At 37.3% G+C, this 25,537-nt stretch overlaps 2 protein-coding genes across 5 annotated transcripts in view; one reads left to right on the forward strand and one right to left on the reverse strand.

The window, feature by feature from the left end:
• LOC143293609 (uncharacterized) overlaps positions 1 to 13,224 on the reverse strand; it is a 33,465-nt gene extending 20,241 nt beyond the window's left edge. For 2 of the 3 annotated variants that reach the window (XM_076604691.1, XM_076604689.1), the window contains exons 1-9: positions 13,114 to 13,224; positions 10,669 to 11,763; positions 9,441 to 9,642; positions 8,576 to 8,778; positions 6,630 to 6,694; positions 5,606 to 5,833; positions 4,307 to 4,561; positions 3,920 to 3,983; positions 1,311 to 1,421 (exon numbers count right to left, since the gene is read on the reverse strand). In XM_076604691.1, coding sequence (XP_076460806.1) covers positions 1,311 to 1,421; positions 3,920 to 3,983; positions 4,307 to 4,561; positions 5,606 to 5,833; positions 6,630 to 6,694; positions 8,576 to 8,778; positions 9,441 to 9,642; positions 10,669 to 11,599 — 2,059 coding nt within the window. In that variant the 5' untranslated portion in view covers positions 11,600 to 11,763; positions 13,114 to 13,224. Of the gene's footprint in view, positions 1 to 1,310; positions 1,422 to 3,919; positions 3,984 to 4,306; positions 4,562 to 5,605; positions 5,834 to 6,629; positions 6,695 to 8,575; positions 8,779 to 9,440; positions 9,643 to 10,668; positions 11,764 to 12,471; positions 12,769 to 13,113 lie in introns of those variants that run through there. The other variant, XM_076604690.1, reaches the window with a different exon arrangement.
• Positions 13,225 to 13,666: 442 nt separating this feature from the next.
• On the forward strand, positions 13,667 to 25,192 carry LOC143293610 (3-keto-steroid reductase/17-beta-hydroxysteroid dehydrogenase 7-like). 2 transcript variants are annotated; one of them, XM_076604692.1, is made up of 10 exons: positions 13,667 to 13,741; positions 15,753 to 15,956; positions 16,599 to 16,691; positions 17,221 to 17,335; positions 18,424 to 18,560; positions 19,138 to 19,213; positions 20,202 to 20,306; positions 21,258 to 21,314; positions 21,813 to 21,911; positions 22,698 to 25,192. In XM_076604692.1, exons 1-10 carry the CDS (start codon positions 13,701 to 13,703, stop codon positions 22,788 to 22,790), a joined length of 1,020 nt encoding a protein of 339 aa, XP_076460807.1. In that variant the 5' UTR covers positions 13,667 to 13,700; the 3' UTR covers positions 22,791 to 25,192. The 2 variants fall into 2 exon arrangements, with proteins under 2 accessions (XP_076460807.1, XP_076460808.1); XM_076604693.1 differs by lacking the exon at positions 21,813 to 21,911.
• Positions 25,193 to 25,537: the final 345 nt, after the last annotated feature.

A 25,537-nucleotide genomic window follows, 5' to 3' on the forward strand; every position in this document is an offset into this window, starting at 1 on the left:
TCGTTGCACATGTGATATGTTGCTCACATGTACTGCACAAAACAAAGCCAGCTCCAATGATCAGTTTCTTTTAGTTTTTGGTCTTCAGTTATAAAATGTCTACAAACAAAAAAGATATGCATGCCAGAAACACAGCCAAAAGGCTAGAGCTGACTGCTTCTTACCATGATCAGCATGAGTATCTACCACTGGCTCCATGTGATAAAGAAGGACCTGATCAACGTATGACTTCAACCATCAACTGGAAGTGTCTAACTGTTAAGTGTGTAAGAATCTAAAAGCTACTGTTACTGTTTAAGTGGTCTAACACAAAAATAAACCCACCAAGTTTAGCTTTTTTAATAAGAAAATCCACAGAAAACATACATGCCACAAAGCAAAATTCTTGTTTGATTGCATCTTGCCATGTTTGGTATGAACACCACTCTTGTCACAGTTAAGAAGAATTTGATTTGCATGTCTTCAACCAGGAACTGACAATGTTGCTGTGATCAGTTTGAAAGCACCATGAAGAGATTGTTACTAAGTGATCAAATAGACAAATGAATAAAAAGAAAAAGAACAAACAAAAATGATGCACTGATTCATGTGATGATTTTTTATCTGTAAATTACGTCTAATGTCAATTTCATTGACAACGCATGCATTGTATTTTTCATTCAAATGTTGATTATGATCTGTTTATCCTCCCCCCCCCCCCCCCCAGTCCCCCACCGCCCACACCCCACCCCCTTTTTTTTTCTTTTATTTGTTTATTTATTTATTTTATTGTTTGTTCACTACATCACGAGGTACAGCTGCATTTGGGCAAATACTTTCTGTCACAGATTTAGCACATAAGGCCCCTCCTGTCCACACAGCCATGACGAACGTGATCACACATGTACATATCTCACCTTAGTCGTTTTCTTGTTTTGTTTTTTCTCCCCCTCTGCTCCTTCTCTTCCCTTCCAATCCATGTTATTCTCCATTAGATGCGACACTAACGATGGAAGGGTGTTCCTACTGGAAAATATGGGAGCATGGTAAGACTTTTGTTCTGTGGAGGTAATGCATGCATCACCTTTTTGTCAGCAAATGTGTCAACAATTTATCTTTCAGAGATAATAAAGCATCCTTGTATCTTGTTGTAGTATCTTGTGTGTCAGTTCTGGCCATATGTGGCCAGGAACTGTGAGGTTGATCAAGTGGAGTCCTTGCGACAAACAGCAGAGTTCATCACAGCAATAAACCTGACTATACAGCATGGCAACTGGAACATAGAAGGAGGAAGAAAAGAAGTAGTAAATCGTGCATCATTTTAGGAATACCTTGAGCAGGTGGATTGGCACAGACGAGGATTTCGGCAGTGCACCGACGTGTCATGGCATCCCCCTTGATCACCTGCACCAGGACGTCCTTCACACTGAAGCGTCTGTCCACTGGCAACACAATCATGGAACCTTCCACTGACTAACAGCAATATCATAATCCATTTAAAAAAAACAAAAGATATATCAGCTAAAAGATAAATTGTTTATACCTTTTTTTCATGAGGGTAGGATGAAAACAGGCTGGTAAGTGCCAGTTCCTTTTCCCTTAACAAAAATGTTTCAATTTCGATTTCAATTTCAGTTTCGATTTCTCTCTCTCTTGCAAGCTGTAAAGCTATTGACATAAAAGAGTTCAGAGTTCAGTGTTCTCTCTCTGTCTTTCATTCCCCTTTCTTACTTGCCTGCACCGTATGCCATCTGCCTAGCTCGAGTGTGGCACCTTTATGTCTGTTGAGCTGAGCAAATAATGGAACAAGAATGACAACATGAAAACAGAACCAGTCTGGCTACTGCATGTTCACTGGAGGTCAAACATGTGACTGCCACCTCAAACTCACTCAGTGATGTGGTCAGCTTTCAGCCTTTTCTTGATGACTGAGGTAAATTCTTTCAATTGTTCAAAAGTGCTTTCCATCAGCACTGTCCTTCAACTGTTTAGTCTACCACTAGTGTGAGACAGGGAAGAAAAGAATGTGGGCTGCCAACTCAGCACATCATTTTCTGAGTATTGCTAAATGAGTAAAGTTAGTTGGTTTTTAGTTTCCCAAGGAGGCGTCACTGCGGTCAGACAAATCCATATACACTACACGACATCTGCAAGGCAAATGCCTGACAGCAGCATAACCCAACACACTAGTCAGGTCTTGAGTACATGCATAAAATTATATTTGTGTATAAATCAAAGTGAATCTCTTCAAAGAATTTGCCAGAGACACATGTTGCCATGGGATTTTTTTCCAGTGCACCAAATGTAAACTCCACACTCAGCCTTTGTTTATCATCTTAACCAAATAACTAGATGCAAAGTTTGATTTCCCAGTGACAAACAGCAACATGATACCTAAAAAACAACAACAGTTTTTTTGTTTTTGTCACTTACAAATAAATCTTTTCTTTAAAGGAATATATATAAACGTTTACAAAAATCAGCAGTGTTTCCATCACTTAAGAATAAATATTGTTTCTAAATGAATACGTATAACCACTCACAAGGGTGTTTTTTTGTTTTGTTTTTTTCACTCACTCTCTTTTGTTCCCTTTCTAACCTGTCTGTGCTGCATGCCTCCATAACTGCTTATGGTTGGGGTGGTCTCAGCTGATCTGTATTAATTTGCCTTTCAACAATTCGTCTGGCCCTTCCAGTGCCAAGCTTATCTCATGCTCAGTGACAACTATTTGCGAAGGGGTGTCTGGTCACGGAGAGTAACAATTAAGAAAAAATCTTGCATGCTAACTACTGAAAAAAACGTATATCCCATAATTTTCTGAAAGGAAAATGAACACACACTATCCAATTATGACAATTTCACACAGATTTAATGATTATATGACAAGAAATTTCTTACAATGATGTGGACAGATATTTCAACCCTGGGATATTTCCATGCTGGAAGGTAACAGAAATTCCTGAGGCACTGAAGAGGTTAAGACTAACCACTAACACAGTTTTCCATCTCTGGCTTGACAACCAAAGAACAATATAGAAGTAACAAGAGAGGCAAGGCCTTCAAGACTCACTTGTGATACACTTAAAAAAAATCCAAGCTTTTTATGTATTGAGTATAATTTCAAAATGTAATGTTTAAGATGAGAAAGATCAGTTTAAAGCAAATTAAGCCCCCTAGCATTAATTACAGAGTGATTTCCCTTTTTTACTATCTGCACCAAAACGTTTGCAAAATAAATAAAACTTCCATGCTTAGCAAAAGAAGTTCCTGTTTGAACAAAATATGATAATAATGACTGCTCTTGTTGTTGGGTCAGAATATCAGATGAAAGTGCCAGGTTTAGAGAATACAAAAAATATAAATATAACAGTAAATGCAGTTTGCATATAATTAGGCTTCATTTTTTATTTTTTGTGCCCATCCCAGAGGTGCAATATTGTTTTAAACAAGATGACTGGAAAGAACTGAATTTTTCCCATTTTTATGCCTAATTTGGTGTCAACTGACAAAGTATTTGCAGAGAAAATGTCAATGTTAAAGTTTACCACGGACACACACACACACACACACACACACATAGAGACAACCGAACACCAGGTTAAAACACAGACTCACTTTGTTTACACAAGTGAGTCAAAAATCATTTTGGGGAATAAAGTATTTAAACAGGTGATCAAAGATGTGTTTACACAGAGAGGGGTTCAGATAAAAAGGCGGGGAGAATGTGCAAGTGAGAGAGATCAGGAGAGGAAGAAATAACAGATGGATACAGAGAAACAGAAAGACAGATGAGAGACCTGATTAGAGAAAGTGAGAGTGAAAAAGGTACGGAGAAAAAGAAAATGACAGAGACAGAGAGAGACAAGAAACCGATGAGAGACTGGAGCAGGTCTGAATATTGTTCCCTAACAGACAGAAAGCACACATTATTAGCAATACCTTTCCCACGATCTGTAAAACGATCCAGGGAATATCTGTAGACGGCTTCTTCAGCCTTGAATTCCTGCACACCACACAAAGCACAGTATAAAAACACATCACAGAAACAGAAGCTTTATTTTTTATATATAAAATCATGTACAGAAACTTACTGGATTTTTTACTGACTACTCTGATATAAGCATATGAATATATACAATCTCTTCAAATCTAACCAATTACCACCAAATCGACCACACCCTCTAAAAATCATTTCAAGAATGTGAAAAGGAACAATCTTCTCTTGCAGCCTCTAAAAATCATTTCAAGAATGTGAAAAGGAACAATCTCATCTTGCAGCCTCTAAAAATCATTTCAAGAATGTGAAAAGGAACAATCTCCTCTTACCTTGGCCACTGCTCGATTCTTCTTGTAGGCAACAAATGTGATTTTCCTGAGCGAGGAATGCGGCATATTCTTGAAGAACTCCTTTGTGGTTTCCAGGACTGTTGAGGCCTCTATCTCTGGAGGATATTGCAGTTTTCCCGTCGCCAGTGCAGGAAATACGATGCTGCTGAAGCCTTTTATGCTGGCCAAGCACAGACAGGCCTCCACACGGCTTCTGAGAGCTCGCAGCAGTCCCTGGGTTTCCTCTTTTTTTGTCTATGAAGACAATGATAAATAATGACATGATAATTATGATGTTGATAACGCCACCATGATCATATAAACATAAAAAAATCTGATAATGATGATGACAAAGATGCCATACTATGACAGATATGATATGATATGATATGATAATCATGGTGTCAATAATGCCACAATGATCAAATTAAAGGTATGATTACGATGATGATGATAGTGGTGATGCCAAAATAAAATTATGATAATTACGGTGTCAACAATGCCATCATGGTCAAATTAACTCATTCTATCCCACAGCTACATGCCTGCAACAACTCCCTTGGACCAGCACTACATGCGACAACTGCAGAAAAAACAGAATGCTTTACTAATATCAATGGAGAATAGCTGATTTAATCAGTCGAACAAAGCTTCATTTTCCTGCTTCCAGAATCCATGAATGGTTTAGTTTAGAGTGCCAACTTTACCAAGCAAAAATAAACAAAATAAGAATAGTGTTTTGGTACAAGAATACTTGTACCTGGTCCACACGGGGAGTAAACATGGTACGAGTTAACTTGTACCTGGAATAGAAAGAGTTAAAGATCTGATGACAATGATACCATGATATATTATAATTATGGTGTCAATAATGCCATAATGGTCATATCAAAGATCTGACGGTGATGATGACAACGATGATGATATAATACTTATGGTGTCAATGAAGCCATCATGGTCATATCAAAGACCCGATCAAGATGACAATGATGGTGCAAGTGGTATACTGTGAAGTAATGAATTGATCTGTCAGGATTCAATGGTCCACAGTAAAAGAGCAGAATTTATTGTTTATCTATGATGGACTTGCTTTTCACAACAGAGACAGAAGCGCTGTTGATCTTGCTTGTATCCCGTACTAATCAGTCAACCACTCACAAACACACACACACACACACACACACACACACACACACACACACACACACAACAACAACAACAACAATAACAACAACAACAATAACAACAACACCAGTCCCACCATAATCCATCAACCCCTTTTTTTTAAAAGCGACACACCTTGACATTATCCCAGACGACCACTGGCAGAGCCACATGGAAGAAACAGTTGAACTGTCTGAGGCTGAATGCATTGGTGACAGCCACGGTGTGCTCTCCAATCCCTTTGGCGTAGCGCTGCTGGCACTGCTGGGTGAGCTCTCCCCCCACAGCATCCAGGAAGATCATGGACAGCTCCCCACGGTCATGACAAAGGTTGGGATCTGTGGAGTTCACCACAGCATCTCCCTGCGTTTGTCAGAGAGAGCAAGGTGGCAAAATGGCTAAGATGCTTATATTATAAGATAAGATAAGATAAGATAGGAATAACTTTATTATCTCCAACTGGAGAAATTTGGTCAGGTGCATTATCACAACATAGACAAGTAAACAACATGGGGACCATAACTGTAAAAGCCAACAACAGCTCCTACAAATATTACGAATATCTGCTGGTACAGAGTATGTGAGGATAGATGGATCTGGGTTTGAATTCCCATCTTGCCTTCTCTCCCCCCAAGTTTGTCTGGAAAATATAACTGAACATCTGATTTTTCGGAAGAGTTGATAAACTGAGGTCCCATCTGCAGCATGAACTTGATGCACTGATAAGGAGACCTTTCTTTTGTTAAGAATATACCTCTTAAAAAAACTGACATGGGCAGAAAACTGAAGGGGAAAACCAGAGTTTTAGTCTAAGAATATTCTCTGAACATTTTCTTAAAATCTACAAGTGGAAAAAATACCAGACACAGCATATGGGAAGCAGTAACAAGGGGGAATAATCCACAGGGGACTAAGATGATCTTGGGATTAATCTTGGGATTAACTATTAAGAGTTCATTTTGGTCTTTTTATTATCCCTTGTTGCTGGCATTACATAATCATATTTCAATCCATGGTTGTTGGGGGGCTTTTTTTTGATAATTTTAAGAACATATAACCATTTTGATGGGTGTATGTAGACATATAATAATAAATATTTAAAAAAATTATTATTATTATTTATTGCACTGGCATTTACAAAATATAATGCATACCATACCTCTGCTAGCATGATATCTCCAATCATCACTTTCACCCTCTGATCAAAGATAGCCTCCACTGGATCTGAAAATAAAGACACAGAGACAGAGACTTGATTAGATTCATATGATTTGTTTTTTTCACCGTAAGTGACGTTGGAGAGCCAGACAGCTAGAGGGAGAGAGAAAGAGATGGAGAAAGAGAGTGAACTCAGAACTCAGACGTTTAGTGCACTTCAGCCTTTGGTCACTATACATATGGTGGGTGCCAATGGCATTGGGGAGGGGTCGGGGTGGGGCAGGGTTACAATGTAGAATCTTTGTCCTATTTCAATGTGTGGGTATACACTTTCCTGACATGAATAATTATGTATAAACATTATCAAAGATATCTGATTTATGTGTTATGTGAACAGCAATGCATCATCACTTTGCACTTAACGACCAATCCTTTAGATATATACACTGGAGAAAAAATCTAACGTTGACTCACAATGCTCATCTGAGAGAGAGACAGACAGACAGACAGACAGAAAGAGAGGGAGAGAGAGAGAGGGAGAGAGAGAGAGAAATGTATGGCTGTATGAGAGACAGATGGACAGACAGACAAACATGGACAGAGAGTCAGACCAACAAATAGAGAAAGACAGATAAACAGATACACAGAGGCAGAGAGAGAGAGAGAGACAGAGACATAAAGATAGAAAAATCACAATAATGATCAATACAATTATGTATAATTTCATTCACATCATTATTAACACTTTCCCTGTGTCAGCTAGTGCCTGTTAGCCTGACAATGCTAGGGTGATAACAGCTGAGTCAAGTTCACCACCCATGGTCAGCACACATTTTGTGACCTCCCCTGCATCCTTTATTGATCCCAAGGCTTAAGGTGCAAAGATAACTTATCTATGAGACATTCTATCAGCTGACATTGTTTCTTTTCTCTTCTTTCTTTTCTTTTTCTTTCTTTCTTTGCACTGTATTGTTGCCTAGTTTTCTTCCTATTCTTTACCATCCTTCTTGGGCTTCTTTGGGAAGTCAGTGGATTGTGACTTTTCCCTGCTATGATTTGGAAAAGCACTAAACTATTATTGGTGCCTCCGGATCACTTGCCTTAGGGTTGACAGTTCACTGCCAGTGCGACATATCAGAGAATTACACAGTGGATGGAACTGCAGTCACATTATGGATGCAATTGGCTCTCTCCCTCTGAGACAAATCAAATGGCCCCAAATTTCAGTCTGTGAAGGGTTTCTACTCTGACTTTTTATTTTTGCAAAGTAATTCTGAAATAACGTTAGGGTTGTTTAGTTACCTTCACTTGTTTTCTTCCACTTGTATGTTGTATGAAAAAAACATTTCTAAAAGTTTATCCAAATCACAGTCATTCTTCTACATCTGTATATCCCATGTATAACAGAAAATCCCACCCGAACAAATCTTTGCACTCATGTTTTCTTTAAAATTATCTGTTCACTTCCTCTGCTTCATTACAGCTGGCTGTGCAGACTATGATAAAGACAAGCACAGCTGGTGAGAAATAGTACAACATATTCAACAGATTTTTTTTTTTTTTTTTTTTTTTTTTCATTCCAGGCATTTGACAGAAGAAATACATAATCTTCCTTCTCCTTCCTCTTTCTCATCCACGTCCAGTGTTCAGCAGTAATCAACATTTGATACCCATTTATGGCATGCAGTTGTGTCCTTGGCAGAGGCACTCAACCCTTAACTGAGCACTTCATTCCAATTTTCCTCACTCCACCGAGGTGTGAGTAAGTATCTGACTTTTGTGGGGGAAGTTTAGAAATAGTGGACAAGGAAGACTGGGCCCTGCCTTCCTACGCCAAGCCCTAGACACAGTGGATATGAACTCACTGCCCAGGATATAAAAAGCTTATCCTTTATGTCCACCCTCTGCCTCACTCCTCTAATAAGCAATTGCATGATAGAATGTTACCTGTCACCGTACTAACGGTCCATTCTTTGGTCTGAAAGAAGGAGACAATGGCGACCAGCATTGCAGCATCATGGTCGAGATAAAACTGGATCATTGGTGGCATGGTGTTGTTATCATAGCAGTCACAGACAGCCCTCAGTATGCAGCAGATGGTGTTGAAATCAATGTCAGCATACAACTTCAGTGGGAGAGCAAGTCCACTCCTGGTCAATTCACATCACTTATTCATTATCAGTCCAGACATTGGAGTGGATTGAATGAATTAGTCTAAACACTGGAGTAGACTGAATGAATCACCTGTTGCTATTCACCTTTTAAGAACAAGCTTTTAATATGTAGTGATTTTGGAACTTATAGACTGGTCATACATATTGCTCACATACAGACAGTGGCATCACAAACAGAACAGAAAGGTAAGAAGAAATTTCTGGCACACAATTTCCAGAAGGTGAGTACACTAACTAATGATAGAGTACAACATTGTTTCAGGAGACAGGATTCATCTGAGTCAGTCAGCTCCTTTCTCACATTAATTTTGATTCTGTCAAAAGTCACTGTTGGGGGACACATTTACCAGGGGAGGGAGGTGGGAGGGGGGGAGACTCAGGGTAGGATGGAAGGTCAAGGTTACACAGAGACCTTAGACATATTTCTTATTTGTGAGCATGCATGTATGCTGGAGGCGAGAGAGCAAGTGGAGAGCAAAAGCAGGTGACAGAGAGAGACACACACAGAGACACTGGGAGAGATCTAGAAATGCATGTATACATACAGACAGAGAGATACACAGAGAAACCTACAGACAGAGGTAGAAATTATGGTAGCTGTAGACAAACAGAAGGAAACTAAAAGAAAGCATGTCCACCTGGCATTTCCAGCTAAGTTCACAGCTTCTTTGACAGCGGCTGAGAGCATCTCCTGGAACTGAGCGTGGGAACGTTGGGGAACATACATGACAACCACAGTCTGCCTGGAAGCCAGCTCCTGACAGTTGAGGAGAAGCGTCAAAGGTTTGGGTGGCATGCCCACACGTCCAAGGTAGTGACTGGCATTTGAGATCAGACAACCTGTAATGAAACAATAAAGATGAGGAAGGCAATGTTCCTCCAAATTTTACATCTGTTTTTTTCTTCTTCTTCCTTTTTTTTTTTTTTTTTTCAATCAATTGAGTGGTATAAACCTCCTTCTTGAAATGCAAGTATACACACACACATGCGTGCACTTGTGCACACACACATGCACGTAAAAAAGAGAGACAGACACTAACATATATCTATATATTAGCAACAACTTTATCTAGTTTGAGGCATGTGATCAAAAAGTAATTGTAATCTATATATTTGGAATTCAAATTCGACTATAATTTCTTCTTCTTTTTTTAAACTGATATGATAAACACGACCATCCAACCACAAAATTTAACCAAGAACAATTCCAGTGAATTTTAAAGATCTCATTCCTTAATTTTGTTCCTGCAAAAATTTTGTTGTTGAAAGAGACTTTTTTCTTCTTCCATGTTTCCAAAGCTTGAAAGAGCATTTCACACAACTGTTTAGCATATCCATTTCTGATAAAAACGATTTCAAATTCATTCCAAGTGTTTTCATTCTAAATTGAGCATGGGGGCATTGATAGCATTTGTTTTCTCATGCAGGAGTATATTTTTCAGCTTCAAAAATATTTTGGAAAGATAAATACCACTATGTTTTGTGTTTTCCTAAATCAATATCACACTGCAAATTCTGTTCATAAGTGAGTTAATTTGATGGTATTTAAATCCTGATATGAATGTGATTTCTCTTTCATCTCCTTGCCTGATCTGAATGATACCAAATACTCTCTCTGTCAAAACTTTTAAAACATCAAACAATTTTGGTTTCTTACTTCATATGTTGGCAGCAGCATACTGTAATTTGTATGCATTCCTACATTACACACACACACACACACACACACACACACACACGCACACACGCATGCATACACGCACACACGCATGCACACACACATGCACGCACACACAAACACATGTAAACAGAGACAGACAGACAGAGACGGTATACAAACAGCTACATAAGACAAAGCCAACCCACCTCTCTGCAGAATGCACTCATAAGCAGGTGGCCATTCCTCCAGACCGTCACACAAAGGCAGCACAATCACGGGACACTCTGTCATTGCCAGGTTTCCTTCACATACCTTCACCTGATGACCCCGAGGTGACCTGGCCTCCAGAAGCACACGCACATCATGGGTCTTCACATGCATTGTGCAATGCTGGCTATTCTCAATGCCCTGAACAAGCTCTCTGCCTGCAGAGCTCTGCAAAAAGCCTCCAAGCGAATGACTGACTTCCAGTCGCCTATAGCACAGCAGAGTCAACCTGTTCTCCAGAACACTCACAGCTTCTGAGAGGCGAGTACGGTCACATTTCAGCTGAAGTTCAGGTTGGTTTTGTGGACCAGTGACGATGCTCAGATCCACAGGAAAATGGAAATTGCTGTTTAACTTGGCTTTGAAATTCTGCAGGCGATGCTGGAAAAATTCAATCAAATAGCCAGGAAGAGGGATAAGTTTCTTTCCCCATTTCAGGTCTTCTAGAACAGGCATGACCTCATTCTTGATACATGGTAGAAAAGCTATCTCCACCCTGTCACTGTCGCTGACCTTAACTGCAAACTGGGTATGAAATCTCCTGCAGAGGTCAGTTAATTTGGACTCTGAATCATCTCCTGAAGAAAAGCTGACTGTAGCTGAACAGACAACGGATTCAAGGCATTGTCTTGCTAATGTTGGATCACCCTGGGTGATGACAATTCTGTCAGTATGCAATGTACTGCTTTCAATAAAGATATTCTGAGCATGCAGTTTTCCCAAGAATTCCTCCACTACCTCATTACTGTTCAGAAGTTCTTTCTGAGGCTGAGAAACTGGGATGGTCCTCTCATTTTGTGTTGCCATAGATGACTGTGATGCTGCATCAGCAGCTTGTCTGTCCTGGTTTGGGTTGGTGCTGGAATCCATTGTTGTGTCCTGTGAAGCAGGTGCCGAAGACGCAATTGTTCCTGGGAAACTACTTCCCTTAAAAACTCACAAGCAGTTTATAGTCTGGCCCTAAACTGTCAGATCTTCTCACATTTTGTCAGCAAGACTTCTAGTCTACAGTCGCTGTCTTCCCCACAAATGACCTGAAACAATGGAGTGAGGTGTTATTTAAGCGCTCTCTCTCTCTCTCTCTCTCTCTCTCTCTCTCTCTGTATATTATTATATACATACATACATACATATATATATATATATATATATACATCACACACACACACACACACACACACATATATATATATATATATATATATATATATATATGATGACACCACCTGGCATACTGAATATAGATTCCAAAAATATACCATTTACATTATATCTTATAAAATAAACCATTATAAAATAAAGGTTATTACAATAAACCATTTTTCATGAGCTTTGGAGTGTACGGTACCAGGTAAATAGTTTATAAACATGATAAACTGGGTTGTCCCAAGAATACTACTCTGTGGAATCTTACATTAAACTCTTGGTTTACTTGATTCATCTGACCCTGACATGCCATCAAGTGCTGTGAACATGCATCTGAACATATAAATAAATGTCTCAATGGTACATTATCAAAACAACAACACCAATATTTAAAACAAATCAAAGTAAACAATGTTTATAGCTTGGCCCTTGCAAAATCTATGTTGATATTCAACATGAAATGAAAACAAAAAACTAAAATGAAAGCAAATGAGAGAGAGAGAGAGAGAGAGAGAGAGAGAGAGAGAGAGAGAGAGAGAGAGCACATCAGACAGCTAGCACTTTTGAAAAAATCCAAAACTTTATATCAAACTTACTGGTCTTATATAATTTTCTGGGTCTGATTTATAACCTTTTTTTTTTTTTAACATTGGCCGCTGCAATGCATCTGATCCTAAACCAGATCGAGGCTCTATAACCTGTTTCCAGTCCTCAGAACCACTGTTTCGAGTCGCAAGGAACTTTTTTCTTTTTTTTTCAAACCTGAAGATCAAGAAACCAATTTGCAATTTGACAAAAATTTCAGTAAAGACCTACATGATAAACTAAAGATCGTCGATTTTGCATCAAACAGAGTTTAGAAGTCAACTGATTTTGCCTGTCCATAAAGTTCTAAAGTTCACTGACAACAGCCACCCGGAAGATTCTAAGATTGACAAGTAATTGGGCCAAGTAATCAGGACAGTCAAGACACCTGTAAATAGAGCACACGTATTGCACAGTAATTTCTCCCTCCAACGCATCCTTCGGTGGTTATATTCTGGGACTGTATTTCCATGCTCAGCTTGAATATCTTTCTCCTTCTGATTTCAGCCGCATCGAAACTTTGCAGAGTGGTCGAATTAGGGGGTGGTGCCACAGCCACATATTTACCTGATTCCAGCTACTAAATGATTAAAAAAATATATATATATGTATATATGTATGTAAATATTCGTATGTGATAATAATGTACCTACCTGAACAGATTTAAACTAACGGATTGTCGTTTAGTCCGTGGTGTCCTAACCATGGCCCTCGTAAAGGACTCTCGCGAAGGCCACGGTCTGTTGCAGTTTCAGATCTGCAATGTCAACTCAAAACTTCCTGTTGGAACCGAAACCGAAAGTAGGTTCACAACTTCCCGATGATGTCATATATATTGTTTACAAACATCTAATGTTTTAAATGAAATTATTGGCCTTTATGACTGTATGTGATCATACATAATATAGACCTTCAAATAAAGATGAAAATTATGATTGAATTTTATACAAAGTGTTGTTCGACAGTGTTTCAAATCATAGTCATGTTTTAGCTCTGTTTCGGTCTTTCTTATATTTATTTTAGACGAAATCAAGAAATGGAAGAAACAAACTTGGGGTAAAGGAATGGTGACAAAGTGATAGAGTATCACAGAGAGAGAGAGAGAGAGAGAGAGAGAGAGAGAGAGAGAGAGAGAGAGAGAGAGAGAGAGATCTTCGCAACATTACAGGGAGATAATTTGCCTTTTCCACAACTTGACAATATTTGGCCTTACTTCCCCTGTCCCTGATTCCCTCGCGACATGTCGTCTGGTCCTGTGGCAGTCGTAACTGGTGCAAACGCGTAAGTATTAGACAAAGTGATCTTGGTCTTATTTTTGCTCTCAAGTCCATGCACTGCACAAACAAAAAACAAAGGTATGGTATGTAATTTTGATTTCCAGAGGGAGAGAAAAGGCTGGACATTTTTACTTCTTGTGGAACCATCGTTCATCTCGATCGATCGTACGATCTCAACCCTCACCTGATCAGGCATGTGTGTGTGTGTGTAATTTTACTTTCTGAATTATCCAATTAGTTAATTTAGTTTTTCGATTTCTGTAAAATAAATAAAATCAATGTTTACATATGTGTACCATTAAAAAAAAAGCATGTAATATATATATATATATATATATATATATATATATATAATTATATGTATATATATATATATATATATATATATATATATATATATATATATATATATATATGTGTGTGTGTGTGTGTGTGTGTGTGAGTTTATGAGGGGAATAAAAAGACAGTTAAACAATGTACATATTCATATATGTCCATTATTTCTTATGCCAACCCATGAAATAAAACCATGCATCTTAAATTCATGAGTTGAATTCACCTGACAAATGTGAGCTTAGATGAGAAATTGAGCTAATGTGTGTGTGTGGTGGGGAGCAAGGGGGTAGTGGTTTCGGGTTGAGGTTTTGGTCATATATTATTTTATTTTTCAAATGACACTTTGGATCACATGTAAATGTGTGCCGGTCACTGGGGGTCGCATATTAAATATTTTCACTTTTGTTTTTGTTTTGTTTTTTCTCTTTTTTTTTTTCTTTTTCCCTCATGTAAAGATGACCATACATTTTCCATAAATTGAATTTTTTTAAAGATCTCTTTTCAGTTTCTTCTGCTGAGGATTGTAATGCCAAGAGCATGTCAGAACTGAATATGTCAACAACATAGCACTCCAAAACAGGACTGGATAACAATTATTATGAAGACTGTAAAGTGCCTTAATTGTAAGGACCCACCCCCTGCACAAATTTCATCCAACAGTTGGGGGGAGGGGGTGGGCATTTACTGGGTACTTTACCCTTTAGCAGGAACCCAATCCCTTACATAGTTTCACCATAGAAAACTGGCCGGGTGTTAATTAAATGTATGATAAATCTCTTGTTAAACTGGTGATGTCAATATGAAATTGTCAAATAGTAATGGATGTGTTTCTTTATTAAAGTTTTCACCCTCTGTTTGTTTCTTTTTCCAAAGTAGTGGGCAGGCGTTTACAAGGTATACCCAGTGCACAGTTTTTAACTCAAAATGGGGTATGGGTGTTTCTATGCATTTACAGTTGGTTTATATTTTAAATTACTTATTGTGCAAAAGCTGTACATCACAGACATTAACAGACATAGATGGATAAATTGAAGGAAATATACATGATAACTGATACAACCAGCACATATGAAGGAATTCTCGAGAGGACATTGCTGATCATCAAAATGACAGATAATTAAATGAACCCAAATTGGTTTCCTGCCTGAGGCAAGCTGTTGTAGGTGAATAACGTTTGGATGCTGCTTGGTTATCACCATTGTGATTACCACAGCAGATGACCTTTATGATCATCAACTGATAATGTATCATGATATATATTCAACATGGTGTCTGGCGCTTCTGGATTACTTTGCTAAATGCACAAGTCAATGAAAAGTTTATGGTTGTACTCTGTGTGTGTGTGTGTGTGTGTGTGTGTGTGTGTGTGTGTGTGTGTGTGTGTGTGTGTGTGTGTGTGTGTGTGTGTGTGATACAATAAAAATTCACCTTTGCCTAACACTCTGTAAATGAGTTGAATAAAAGTTGTTTTCAAAGTAAACAACAGAAGAAAAAAAATCATGTCCATGTAAATTTTAAAGCAATACTAGTAGAAGTTCCATCAGTCTGTCTCACCAAACATTACACTGCACCCTTGATGTTCACACCATGAAACCTGAAATGGCTGAAGAACACCAATGGTGAATGTATGTGTGTATGTGCGCGCTCCTGTGTTAATTTACTTATACATTTGTTTCCAGGGGCATTGGTCTTGCGTTGTGTGAGCAGCTGCTTGCCTCTCACCCATGTCTCCATCTCTGCCTGGCATGTCGCAACAAAAAGCGTGCAGAAAAGGCTAGGGCTTATCTGCAAGCTCTGTTTCCTGATGCCACCATAGATGTTGTCAATATTGATACCTCCTCCGTCAAGTCTGTGCTGGATGCAGCAAAAGTCTTAAAAGAAAAGTGATTGTCTTTTTTCTTTAACTTTATTTTTTCTTTTATCTTAATCAGATTGATGATGATTATTATCAGAATGTGTTCAGAAATGTTACTGATTGGACTGACCAACATTTTGTTTTAATCAAGTTCATTTTGGTTTAGTTTATGAACTAGAGAAAAGAACACAAAAATGTAATTTTTACAGGCTTTTTTTCCCCTTTTTTTTTACAGAGAGCTCCTTGAGGTCAAGTTGTCAATGCTTGCTTATAATATATGTATATAAGCAGTTAGATAGATAGATAAATGGCCCCAACACCCTGGGCTAAATGACAAATGAAAAACTCCTGCACCACCCATCCCAACCAGCACCTGTGATGTGTCAGTGTATAATCAGTAGTAAAGGACAATCCAAATTTTTAGTGAGACACCATGCTTATTGTTTTGAATGAACTGTGATAACATATTATATATATATCTTTCTTTGTTTTGTTTTTTTCTTTTTTTTTCTTTTTGATATTGACACATTCAAATAAGCTGAATGGAATTAGCTTATGCTGAAGTAGATGATTACATATAAATGTTCAAGCAGTGTCATGAGCCTATCACAGAACATTATAGTGTGGATAATGCCTTTCTGGATAATATGATTGTATTTTTTGTGGGCAGGTATACACACATTGATTTTCTCTACCTAAATGCTGGTGTGATGCAGGCTGGAGGTGTCCGTTGGAACAGGATCATATCAGGGATATTCAGCAGGTTGGCTGAATTTTGCTGCCATTTCTATCATCTGACTAACTTCTTTTGTCACTGTAATAATTAAACTTGTCAAAACTGAAATAAGTAGGACAACTTTATTTTGATTTTTTTAGAGATACACACACACACATGCATGTACACACACACCCATCCACCCCCCCCCCACCCCCTCCCCCTCAACCCTCTCCCACACCCCCCTCACACACACACATATACAAGGAAAGAGAGAGAAAAGTGGCGGAATCACCAACAGAGAATGGTGGTTCTGTGTATAATACCAATAGAGAATGGTGGTTCTGTGTATAATACTCACCTGCCTCAAGCATATTTGTGAAAGAACATGTTACAAGATAGAAAATGTAGTATCACAAACTTCCCTGAAGTGTACCATTCCTGTGATTCTTTTCAGTTTGCACTTTGTTTTCAAAGTTAACCTCCAGTTAAAAAATAAATGCAGCTGGGTACACCTAAAACGTGCAGTCAGTAAATGTTTACTCATTAAAGACATGGTCTCTTTTTTCGCATACAGCCAGTGTGTCCGTGTGCTGACCACAGGGGAAGGACTGATTGTGCAACAGAACAGCAAGACTCCAGATGGCCTCATGAATGTTTTCGCCACAAATCTTTTTGGGCATTATGTACTGGTGAGTTAGAATTTGTTTGATTCGTGATTTGAAGTGTATTCTTCATCACCACCACCAACCTTCTACCCCCTTCTGATTTGTTGTAGTTTTAGCATTCTCAAATTTTTATCTATTAGTAATTGTATAATACAATAGAATATTCAACAACAGAAAAGCTAAACAATTTAACAGCAGAAAAAAAAGAAAGAAAAAAAACGAAAAAAAGCAAGCAAAACTGATTTGTTAGTGTGTCTGGTGAGGTATGCTTATCAAAAAAACAAAAAACAAAACAAAAACAAAACAAAAAAAACTAGTGTTGTGGAACACTATAGAAGTGTATACCATATGATATGGTATTTGTACTAACAATTCAGTATAGTAAAATATTTCTGGTATTTCATTGGAGTCCACAGTCCAAAGAATGGTTTGATCCATTCAGCCCTTCCATATTTACAGCCTTGACAGCCTGTCTTGTGTAGAAGGTTTCTGCTAATCTCCACAGACACAAGGAGCACTATGATTAAACTCTAACATCTCAAATCATGCTGCTGGGATGAAAAAAAAGGTTGATACATTGATACAGTTATTAAGATAATTATGATTGTTCTACAACTTAATAAAAATGGTGTACTTTTTTGCTTTGATGCTTTGACAGTCAGATGATGATGTTCCTTGAACTGGCTTGCACACCTGTTGATTTTGATGTTGATTATTGTTTGCTGATTTTCATAGTTTTATAGATTTGCACATGCCTCTGCAGTTTTAACATTTTTTTCAGTCATCAACTTTCATGTCAATTTTCAAAGGAATCCCATGTAGAAATGTCAAATTCTGGATCAATATCACTTCTGGAATGCATTAGGATCTCATCGAGAACCTTTTGTATTGTCAGCCTGTGATATTTGGTCAAACTGACATGTAGAAACACAAAATAAGAAACATCCTAGCTTTTTTATTGTTGAATTGTTGCATTGTTTTTCGCTTTGTAAGTTATATTAGGTGACAAACTGCATGCATGTAGATATCTACATTAGGACATGAATTCTTTCAGTTTTTATCACCTAACCCACAGTGTTGGAAAAGTTAAGACGTTGTTTTTTTCTATGTAGCTGCGAGAACTGGAACCATGCTTGGGTTCAGCAGGAGCACAGGGTGGGCTGGACAGGCCATCTCAGCTCATATGGACTTCTTCTAGCAACGCCCAGCAACGGAACTTCTCCTTGGAAGATATGCAGCATGAAAAAGGGTAAGATGCTTTTCTTTGAAGTGGATGACAATTTATTGTTCCTAGTCTTCAGGGATGAGTTCATACCACACTCAACACTTTGTAGGAGTTGACAAGAAGCCGAAAAATTCCACAATAGTATTTACTGGAATTTATCCCAGTTGCCTTTCCTCTCAGTCGTCAGTCTGTGATGCTGACCACTTCCCACAGCAGCTCTTTCACTTTCTATTTAACAAGGGTGTGAAAGAGGTGGAGAAAGTTTATCTTCAGTTGAATTTTCAGTTGAAAAGAAAAATCAACAGATTTCTAGAAATAAGGTGGAGTTTGGGTTGTGAAATTTGTTGCATTGCTGGGAGGTGCTCTGTCCTGGATATACTTTCCCCCATCCACCCTCCCTCTTAGTTTTCTATTTTTCATTTAGTTTTCTATTTTTCATTTTTGCTTAATTAGTGCATAACATAAAAAAATTGTGAAGGCCTGTCTTTCTTTGTAGTTCACTTCTGTCATTGTTGGATTATATGTTCGAAAATTTCTGTTTGCTGCTGTGAGAGAAAGGCTCATAGTTGTTCAGCATGATATATGCAGTCCTCTGTTCCAGGGAAGAGCCATACAGTTCATCAAAGTACGCAACAGACATGCTGAATGTGGCGTTGAATGAAAAGTATAACAAACAGGTAAGCCAAGTCCAGTGCAGAACTACTCCTATGTTTATTCCTGATCAGATTTAGATCTTGTTACATGAGCATTAGTTTTTGATTGGTCCTCTGTTTGTTATATATATTAATTTTGTCCAAAATATTTTTCAGGTTTGTTATATGTATTTAGTAAGTTCAAAATAACGTTGATGTGAAAATGTTGTATGTGATTATCAGTGCCAAAACAAAAATAAGAGCATGAGAGATTTATAAATAACAGTATTTATTTATGTTTGTGTAATCACCCTCAGTGCGTGTGTGCACATGCTTATGAAAAAGAGAAGGAGACTGTTAGTACAATTATATGTCTGTAACGCACATTGCGAAAACAGGAATATTCATGCTACTGGTCAGTCCCAGTGTTGTGACCAGTAATGCGTGTCATTTGACAAAAATTCATCAGAACATATTTTTGCATATTTTATATTTGCTGGTTGTTATGAAATAGTATAATTTAGATTTGAATGGGATTTTTATCTACATTTATTAATAAATGAAAAGAAAGAAAAGAAAAGAAAAAGAACTGACCACATGTGCAATGATAACTTACTCTGTCTGAGTTACAACAAAATAATTTTTTTTCATTATTTCATGGTTCTTTATGTGGATGAGAAGTTTATGTTTTTACTGTCAGGTTTCAAACTGAGTTACCGAAGATTCAGTTATCATGAGAGCCTTCACAAAAAGTTTATTTAGATGTGTAATTCAGGTTTCATGAGAGCCTTCACAAAAATTTTGTTTAGACGTGTTGTATGTCTGTGTGCATGTGAGTTACGTTGATATATACATATAATAATATGTATAATGAAAATGCATGAGAAATGTGGTGTGTGAGTATGTGTATGTGTGTTTATGCCATTTATTTTACATATATTTTTCTACACAAATGTATACCTGTTCTACAGAGATGCATATAAAATGTGTGTGTGTGTGTGTGTGTGTGTGTGTGTGTGTGTGTGTGTGTCAGGATGTGTACTCTCATTCCACGTGCCCAGGCCTTGTGATGACAAACCTGACAGATGGCATTCTGCCTGCCTGGGTTTGGTGGCTTGTGCTGCCCTTTATGCTTCTGGTCAGTGATTTTCCTCCTTTCTAAACATTGATTTCATTGCATTGTGTTATTGTTTCTGTTGCAGGTATAATGCATGTTGTTGTTTTTTTGCTATATGCCAACACTGTTTTATTTTTCTGTAGCAGTTCTTATGCTTAATTCTACTGACTTACGCATACTATTTTTGGTGTGTTTTTTTTTTGTTTTGTTTTGTTTTTTGTTTGGTTGTGGTTTTTTTGTTTACCTGGAAATATGCTTCTGTTTAATGGCTTATTTTGCTTTCTTTTTATACAAATAATTGTGGTTCATTGTGGTAACTGATTAATTGTTTACACAGCCCTAACCTAATGGAAAAGGATCTACCCTCTCTCTTAGAGAAAGTCCTGATCCCAGGCAGAAAGTTAGAAAAAAAACAACCTTTACTCCACTTGTAAGACCTATGAATGTAATGATAGATAAAGCCCTACTAAATAATAGTGAAAAAGGGTTTTGTGATGTTACTAATGGAAATGGCCAGGGTGATGATAAATGAGACAGTTGAACTTGAAGTACCTGTACATAATCATATAATGATTATTTATTAAATAAAGCATGATGAACACAAATGTAATGTCTATAGTGATGTTTCAAAGCTTGTAATACATTCACTAACATGCAGCAATAAGAGTTGAGCCACCTTTTCTCTACTCCCACTACCCACTGGGATGGCAGAGTTATGGGTTGGAGTAAGAGGAGTCAGAAGAGTTGACTTGGAAAGCCGCTTTCTCATACTTGAACTCCTGATGCAGAGTTGACACAATTACATTTGCTGCAACATCATCACTTTTCCTCTTTCCCCATCTAGAGGCGTACTTCCATGAAAGGGCACAATTGGTAGGAAACGGGGCACACAGCAGAAATGATAGAAAACTGTGTTTTTGGTCTGTGTTTGTCGTATCTGTTTTAGTGTATTGACATTATTTTTTATCACAGATGAGAATCCTGGTGCCCAGCTTGACCAATTCACCAAGTAAAGGAGCTGCATCTTTGGTGAGAATATCTTGTTAATTTCATTGTCCCAAGATCTGTCTCCCTGTCTTCTCTCTCCCTCTCTCTCTCTTCCCCTCACACACACACACACACACACACACACACACACACACACAGGATGGAAAGGCTGAAAGACTGGCTGGACTAACGACGGACGATGTCTCCCAAGAAGGTGTGCTGCCAGTGCACAGTGAAGCCAGTGATTGTGGCATTCCTGCCTTTGGGCGCATGGCATCAGACCCAAACTGGAGCAGGGATAGCAGTTTGGTTGCAGCAGCTATGTATTCAAGAACACCTAATTTTACTGGGTATAATACCACCCACCATGTGTGTCTCTCTCTCTGTGTCTCTCTCTCCCTCAAACACATATACACATGCATGCATACATACACACATACACACGCATGCATGCACGCACACACACACACACACACACACACACACACACACACACACACTTAATCCTTGTTTTTTTTTTAACTTCTTTTCCTCCCCCAGACTTGGCTCTCTCATCAGCGACCAGAAAGATTGGATCCATGTGTGAAATTTCGCTCATTGTGCACCATCACTGGAAAATCTTATGTGGGAACTGAAAAGGTAAAACCTCAGAACTAGCTGGTACTGTGACAGTTTTGCTATACTCAAATAGTGAAAATACTACTCTCATGTCTTGTGAGGGGTTGGCAGGTCAGTACTGATTTTTACCACTGAAAAGTTGTTATATCATTCTATGAATAATGTGTTGGAGTTCACATGATTTAAGTGCAGAAGGTTTGTCTTTCTTTGGGCCTCAAAGAAAATCTTTGAGAACATCTGATAAAACACAGGCTATTATATTTTTTGATACATTGAAAATTAGTTTTGTATAAAGAGCTACAGATTAACAAGTAAGTAAACAGTTCAATAAGAATAATTATATATGTGATTCGTACCTCATCATCATATATTTAGTAAATAACAGATTATCAGAAAAGATATAATCATAAATTGATCATAAATTGATTAGCAGTATAATGATAACATTAAGTTTAATGAGTTTACAAATAAACCAGCAAATGCTTAATAACTTGCGTTTTTGGTGCAGTTCTCTACTTTAGATTGTGGTTGATTTCTGCAAGATTTAAATCATTGTGTAACCTTACTATGAGAGAGTAGCATAAGTTGCTTCCATTGCACACACAACACCCAGTTTCTGGGCTGGAAACTTTTTGACCACTCCAGTGTATTTTTGGTGCATAATTTTGCTTAAATGCTGAGTCTCTGTTCTCCCCTGTATGTGCTTGACTTTGTGTCAACTGCAGCATTATATAATTTGTGAAGTTTTTTGTAAGGCAATACATTTCCCTTTGTTTATCCTGCCATGTGTCTTGTTGTGTGTTACAGCTGAAAGTTGACAGAACTGAATGCACAAAACTTCTGGAGTGCTTGGAGACCATGAGGAAGGATTTGACTAAAGACATTGTAGAGAGCTCTTAGTTGCTGGGTTTATTAAACTTTGTGAAACTTTTAGTTTTCTTTGTTTCTCCACAGCATTGCATTGCTTTTTTTTTTTTTTTTTTTTTTTTTAACACTGTTTTGTTTTTAGTGTTTTGTTGTCATTGTTTCTCCACTTGAATAGTGCTGCTGCACTTCTACTTTTTCCTGTTCCCAAATTTACATGCTGTGCTTTTTTTTCTTCTTTTTTTTTTCATCTTGCTTATTTTCCACTTTGGGAGTGCTGCTTTTGTCTTCATCATTTCGACAGTATTATTGTTGGTTATTGTTTCAAGAATTATTTCAGTTTATGTATACTTTTTCTGTATTGCATTTGATTGCATTTCCTTCTCTATTTTTTCTAAACTGTACTTAAACATTAGTTTTGCAATTATGTTTCTGTATTATTTTTGATTGAGGGAAATGATTACCTTGAATAATGAGCATTGTCTTTGTTGTGAAATAATAATGATGTCTAATTGATGCATGTTTTTTTTAATTGGAGCATGATATATGTGACTATTGGATGAAGTTTATCACATATTGTTTTCTCTTTTTTTTCTTTTCTTTTTTTTCCCCTTTTTTTTCTAGTTTAATTAGACATAAATATCATCACATATTTCATTGACACTGAAATCATGTTGTAAAATAAGGGTTGAGGCAATCACTTTCAATGAAATTTAGGTTAGGAGTGTGGTTTTACATTTTAAAACACTTTTGATCAGTATTATGAATGTGATAACAATGATTCTTCAGTCAAGGTGTAAGTGTTATTCCTTTCTAATTGCTGTTGTCATTTTTCACCATGCCACATAGGCAGAGCTGCATTCCACTTATAAAATTTATGTCCATCACTCCATGTCAGGAAGGTAAATGCTGTATTTCTTTTCTTTTCTTTGCTGTTGTTGTTGTTTTGTTGTTGTTTTTTAACAGAAGAAAAAAGTTTGCCATGTATGATTAAAGAGTTTACTATTTCCTATGAACAGCAGATTAATCTGAATTGCTGGAAGTTGAATGCTGTTTATAACAACCTTTTTGTATCTGAGTATAGACTCCACAATGCTCAAAGAAGTATTTTTTCCACAACAGTCCATGATCCAGTTTTAAAGGGTAGTAAAAAGCTGTTGAGTGAACAGCTTATACCAGACTGACTTGTCAGACTAAATCCCGACATTGTGTTGTTTTTTGTTGTTGTTTTTTTGTTTGTTTTTCAAATAAAAATAAGTAACATTTACAAATGCTTTCTTTTTCAAACATTTTTTGGACTGCATGAAGAATTCGTTCAACAAAGGCACTGATTTGATTACAGATTCACAACATGCTTGTACAAACAAAGGTTTTGTTGTTTTAGAATTTGAATAATGTGCATCTGAGGTGCAACAAGGCAGAGGATTGGACAGTGGTGTGTATATGTATGTGTCTCGACTGTTCCTCATGAAGAATAATTTACTCTGCAGTACAAACCAGAACAGTCAGTGTGAACAGAAGTTGTGAAAAGAAAGTAATAAGCAGTGGAATGTTCTGACTGGCAAACTTTTCTACCTCTATGTGCCTTCTACATTGTTTTCTCAGTTTGCTTTTTTATTTGTCTCATGTTATACAAGAAATGGATTTGCATTTTTATGCAAATATGCATGTATACACTGCTTTGAATATGAACTTACATTGGTACATAAACATATATCATATGCTCACACTTGTTCTTACGTTACACAGACACACATACAGTGATACATGTATACTGTTCGTTTTATTGTTGTTGTTGTGTGTTTAAGACAAAATAGTTTTTTACACTTATATGTGTAAATGACCTGTTAGACAAGTCATTCTTAAAAGTACAGTGTATAGCACAAATGGTTTTGTACACATTGATGCATTTCAGAGTCAAATATGCATTGTTTTGGCACATTTTGTTGGATGTAAATGGACAAAGCACTTATTTTTTCTTCATGGATTTGGGATGAAAACAGTAATTTCTCTAAAAAATAATAATAAACCTTTGTCTCCCATTTTTCATTTTGTGTTTATTTTAAGGTTTGCTTGGTTAATGCACTGGTTGGTTATATAATAGATGAATGATTTTGTTTAAGTGTGTCTGAATTTGATTTAAAGGTCCCCAAAACACAGTTTCCTGTAGCAGAGATTCTTTGAAACACATCAGAACAACCTTATAGGACATAATATGCTGGTAACAAACAAATGCTAACTTGCTTGTCATCAACCACCTTTTAAGTCATGTTCTTCAAGGTGATATGAAGAGACACACACTGAAAAAGCTTTGAAAATAACCATCTAAAAAAGTCGTTGAAGCAGCACATTTCTGAGCTTTGAATTACCTGCCATGGCGCCTTGCATTATGCAAGTTTTTTTGGGTTTTTTTCTGGACTCAAGAGTTATTGTACCTTCCTGTGATACATTAGAGAAACACTTGATTTAGACATTGACTTGTGTGTGTGAGTGTGTGTGTGTGTGTGTGTGTGAAGAAGGAAGCACATTCATGCACATGCACACATATGCAATTCCATGTATACATGCACACTCATGGGTGCAAGCATGCATGCATATCTATCCATCTACACTCAGTTAAGATTTACTTTTGTTAGGGTTTATTTGTTTAAAAACTGCTGATTTTTTTTTCTAAAGAAACGGTTAATAAAAAAAAAAATAATAAAAAAAAAGAAAGAAAGAAAATGAATACAATCAATTAAGTAAACAAACAGGTAAATATATAGAAATAGAATAAACTGAAG

Source organism: Babylonia areolata, chromosome 19 (genome assembly GCF_041734735.1).
Source record: "Babylonia areolata isolate BAREFJ2019XMU chromosome 19, ASM4173473v1, whole genome shotgun sequence".
Taxonomy (NCBI): Eukaryota; Metazoa; Mollusca; class Gastropoda; order Neogastropoda; family Buccinidae; genus Babylonia; species Babylonia areolata.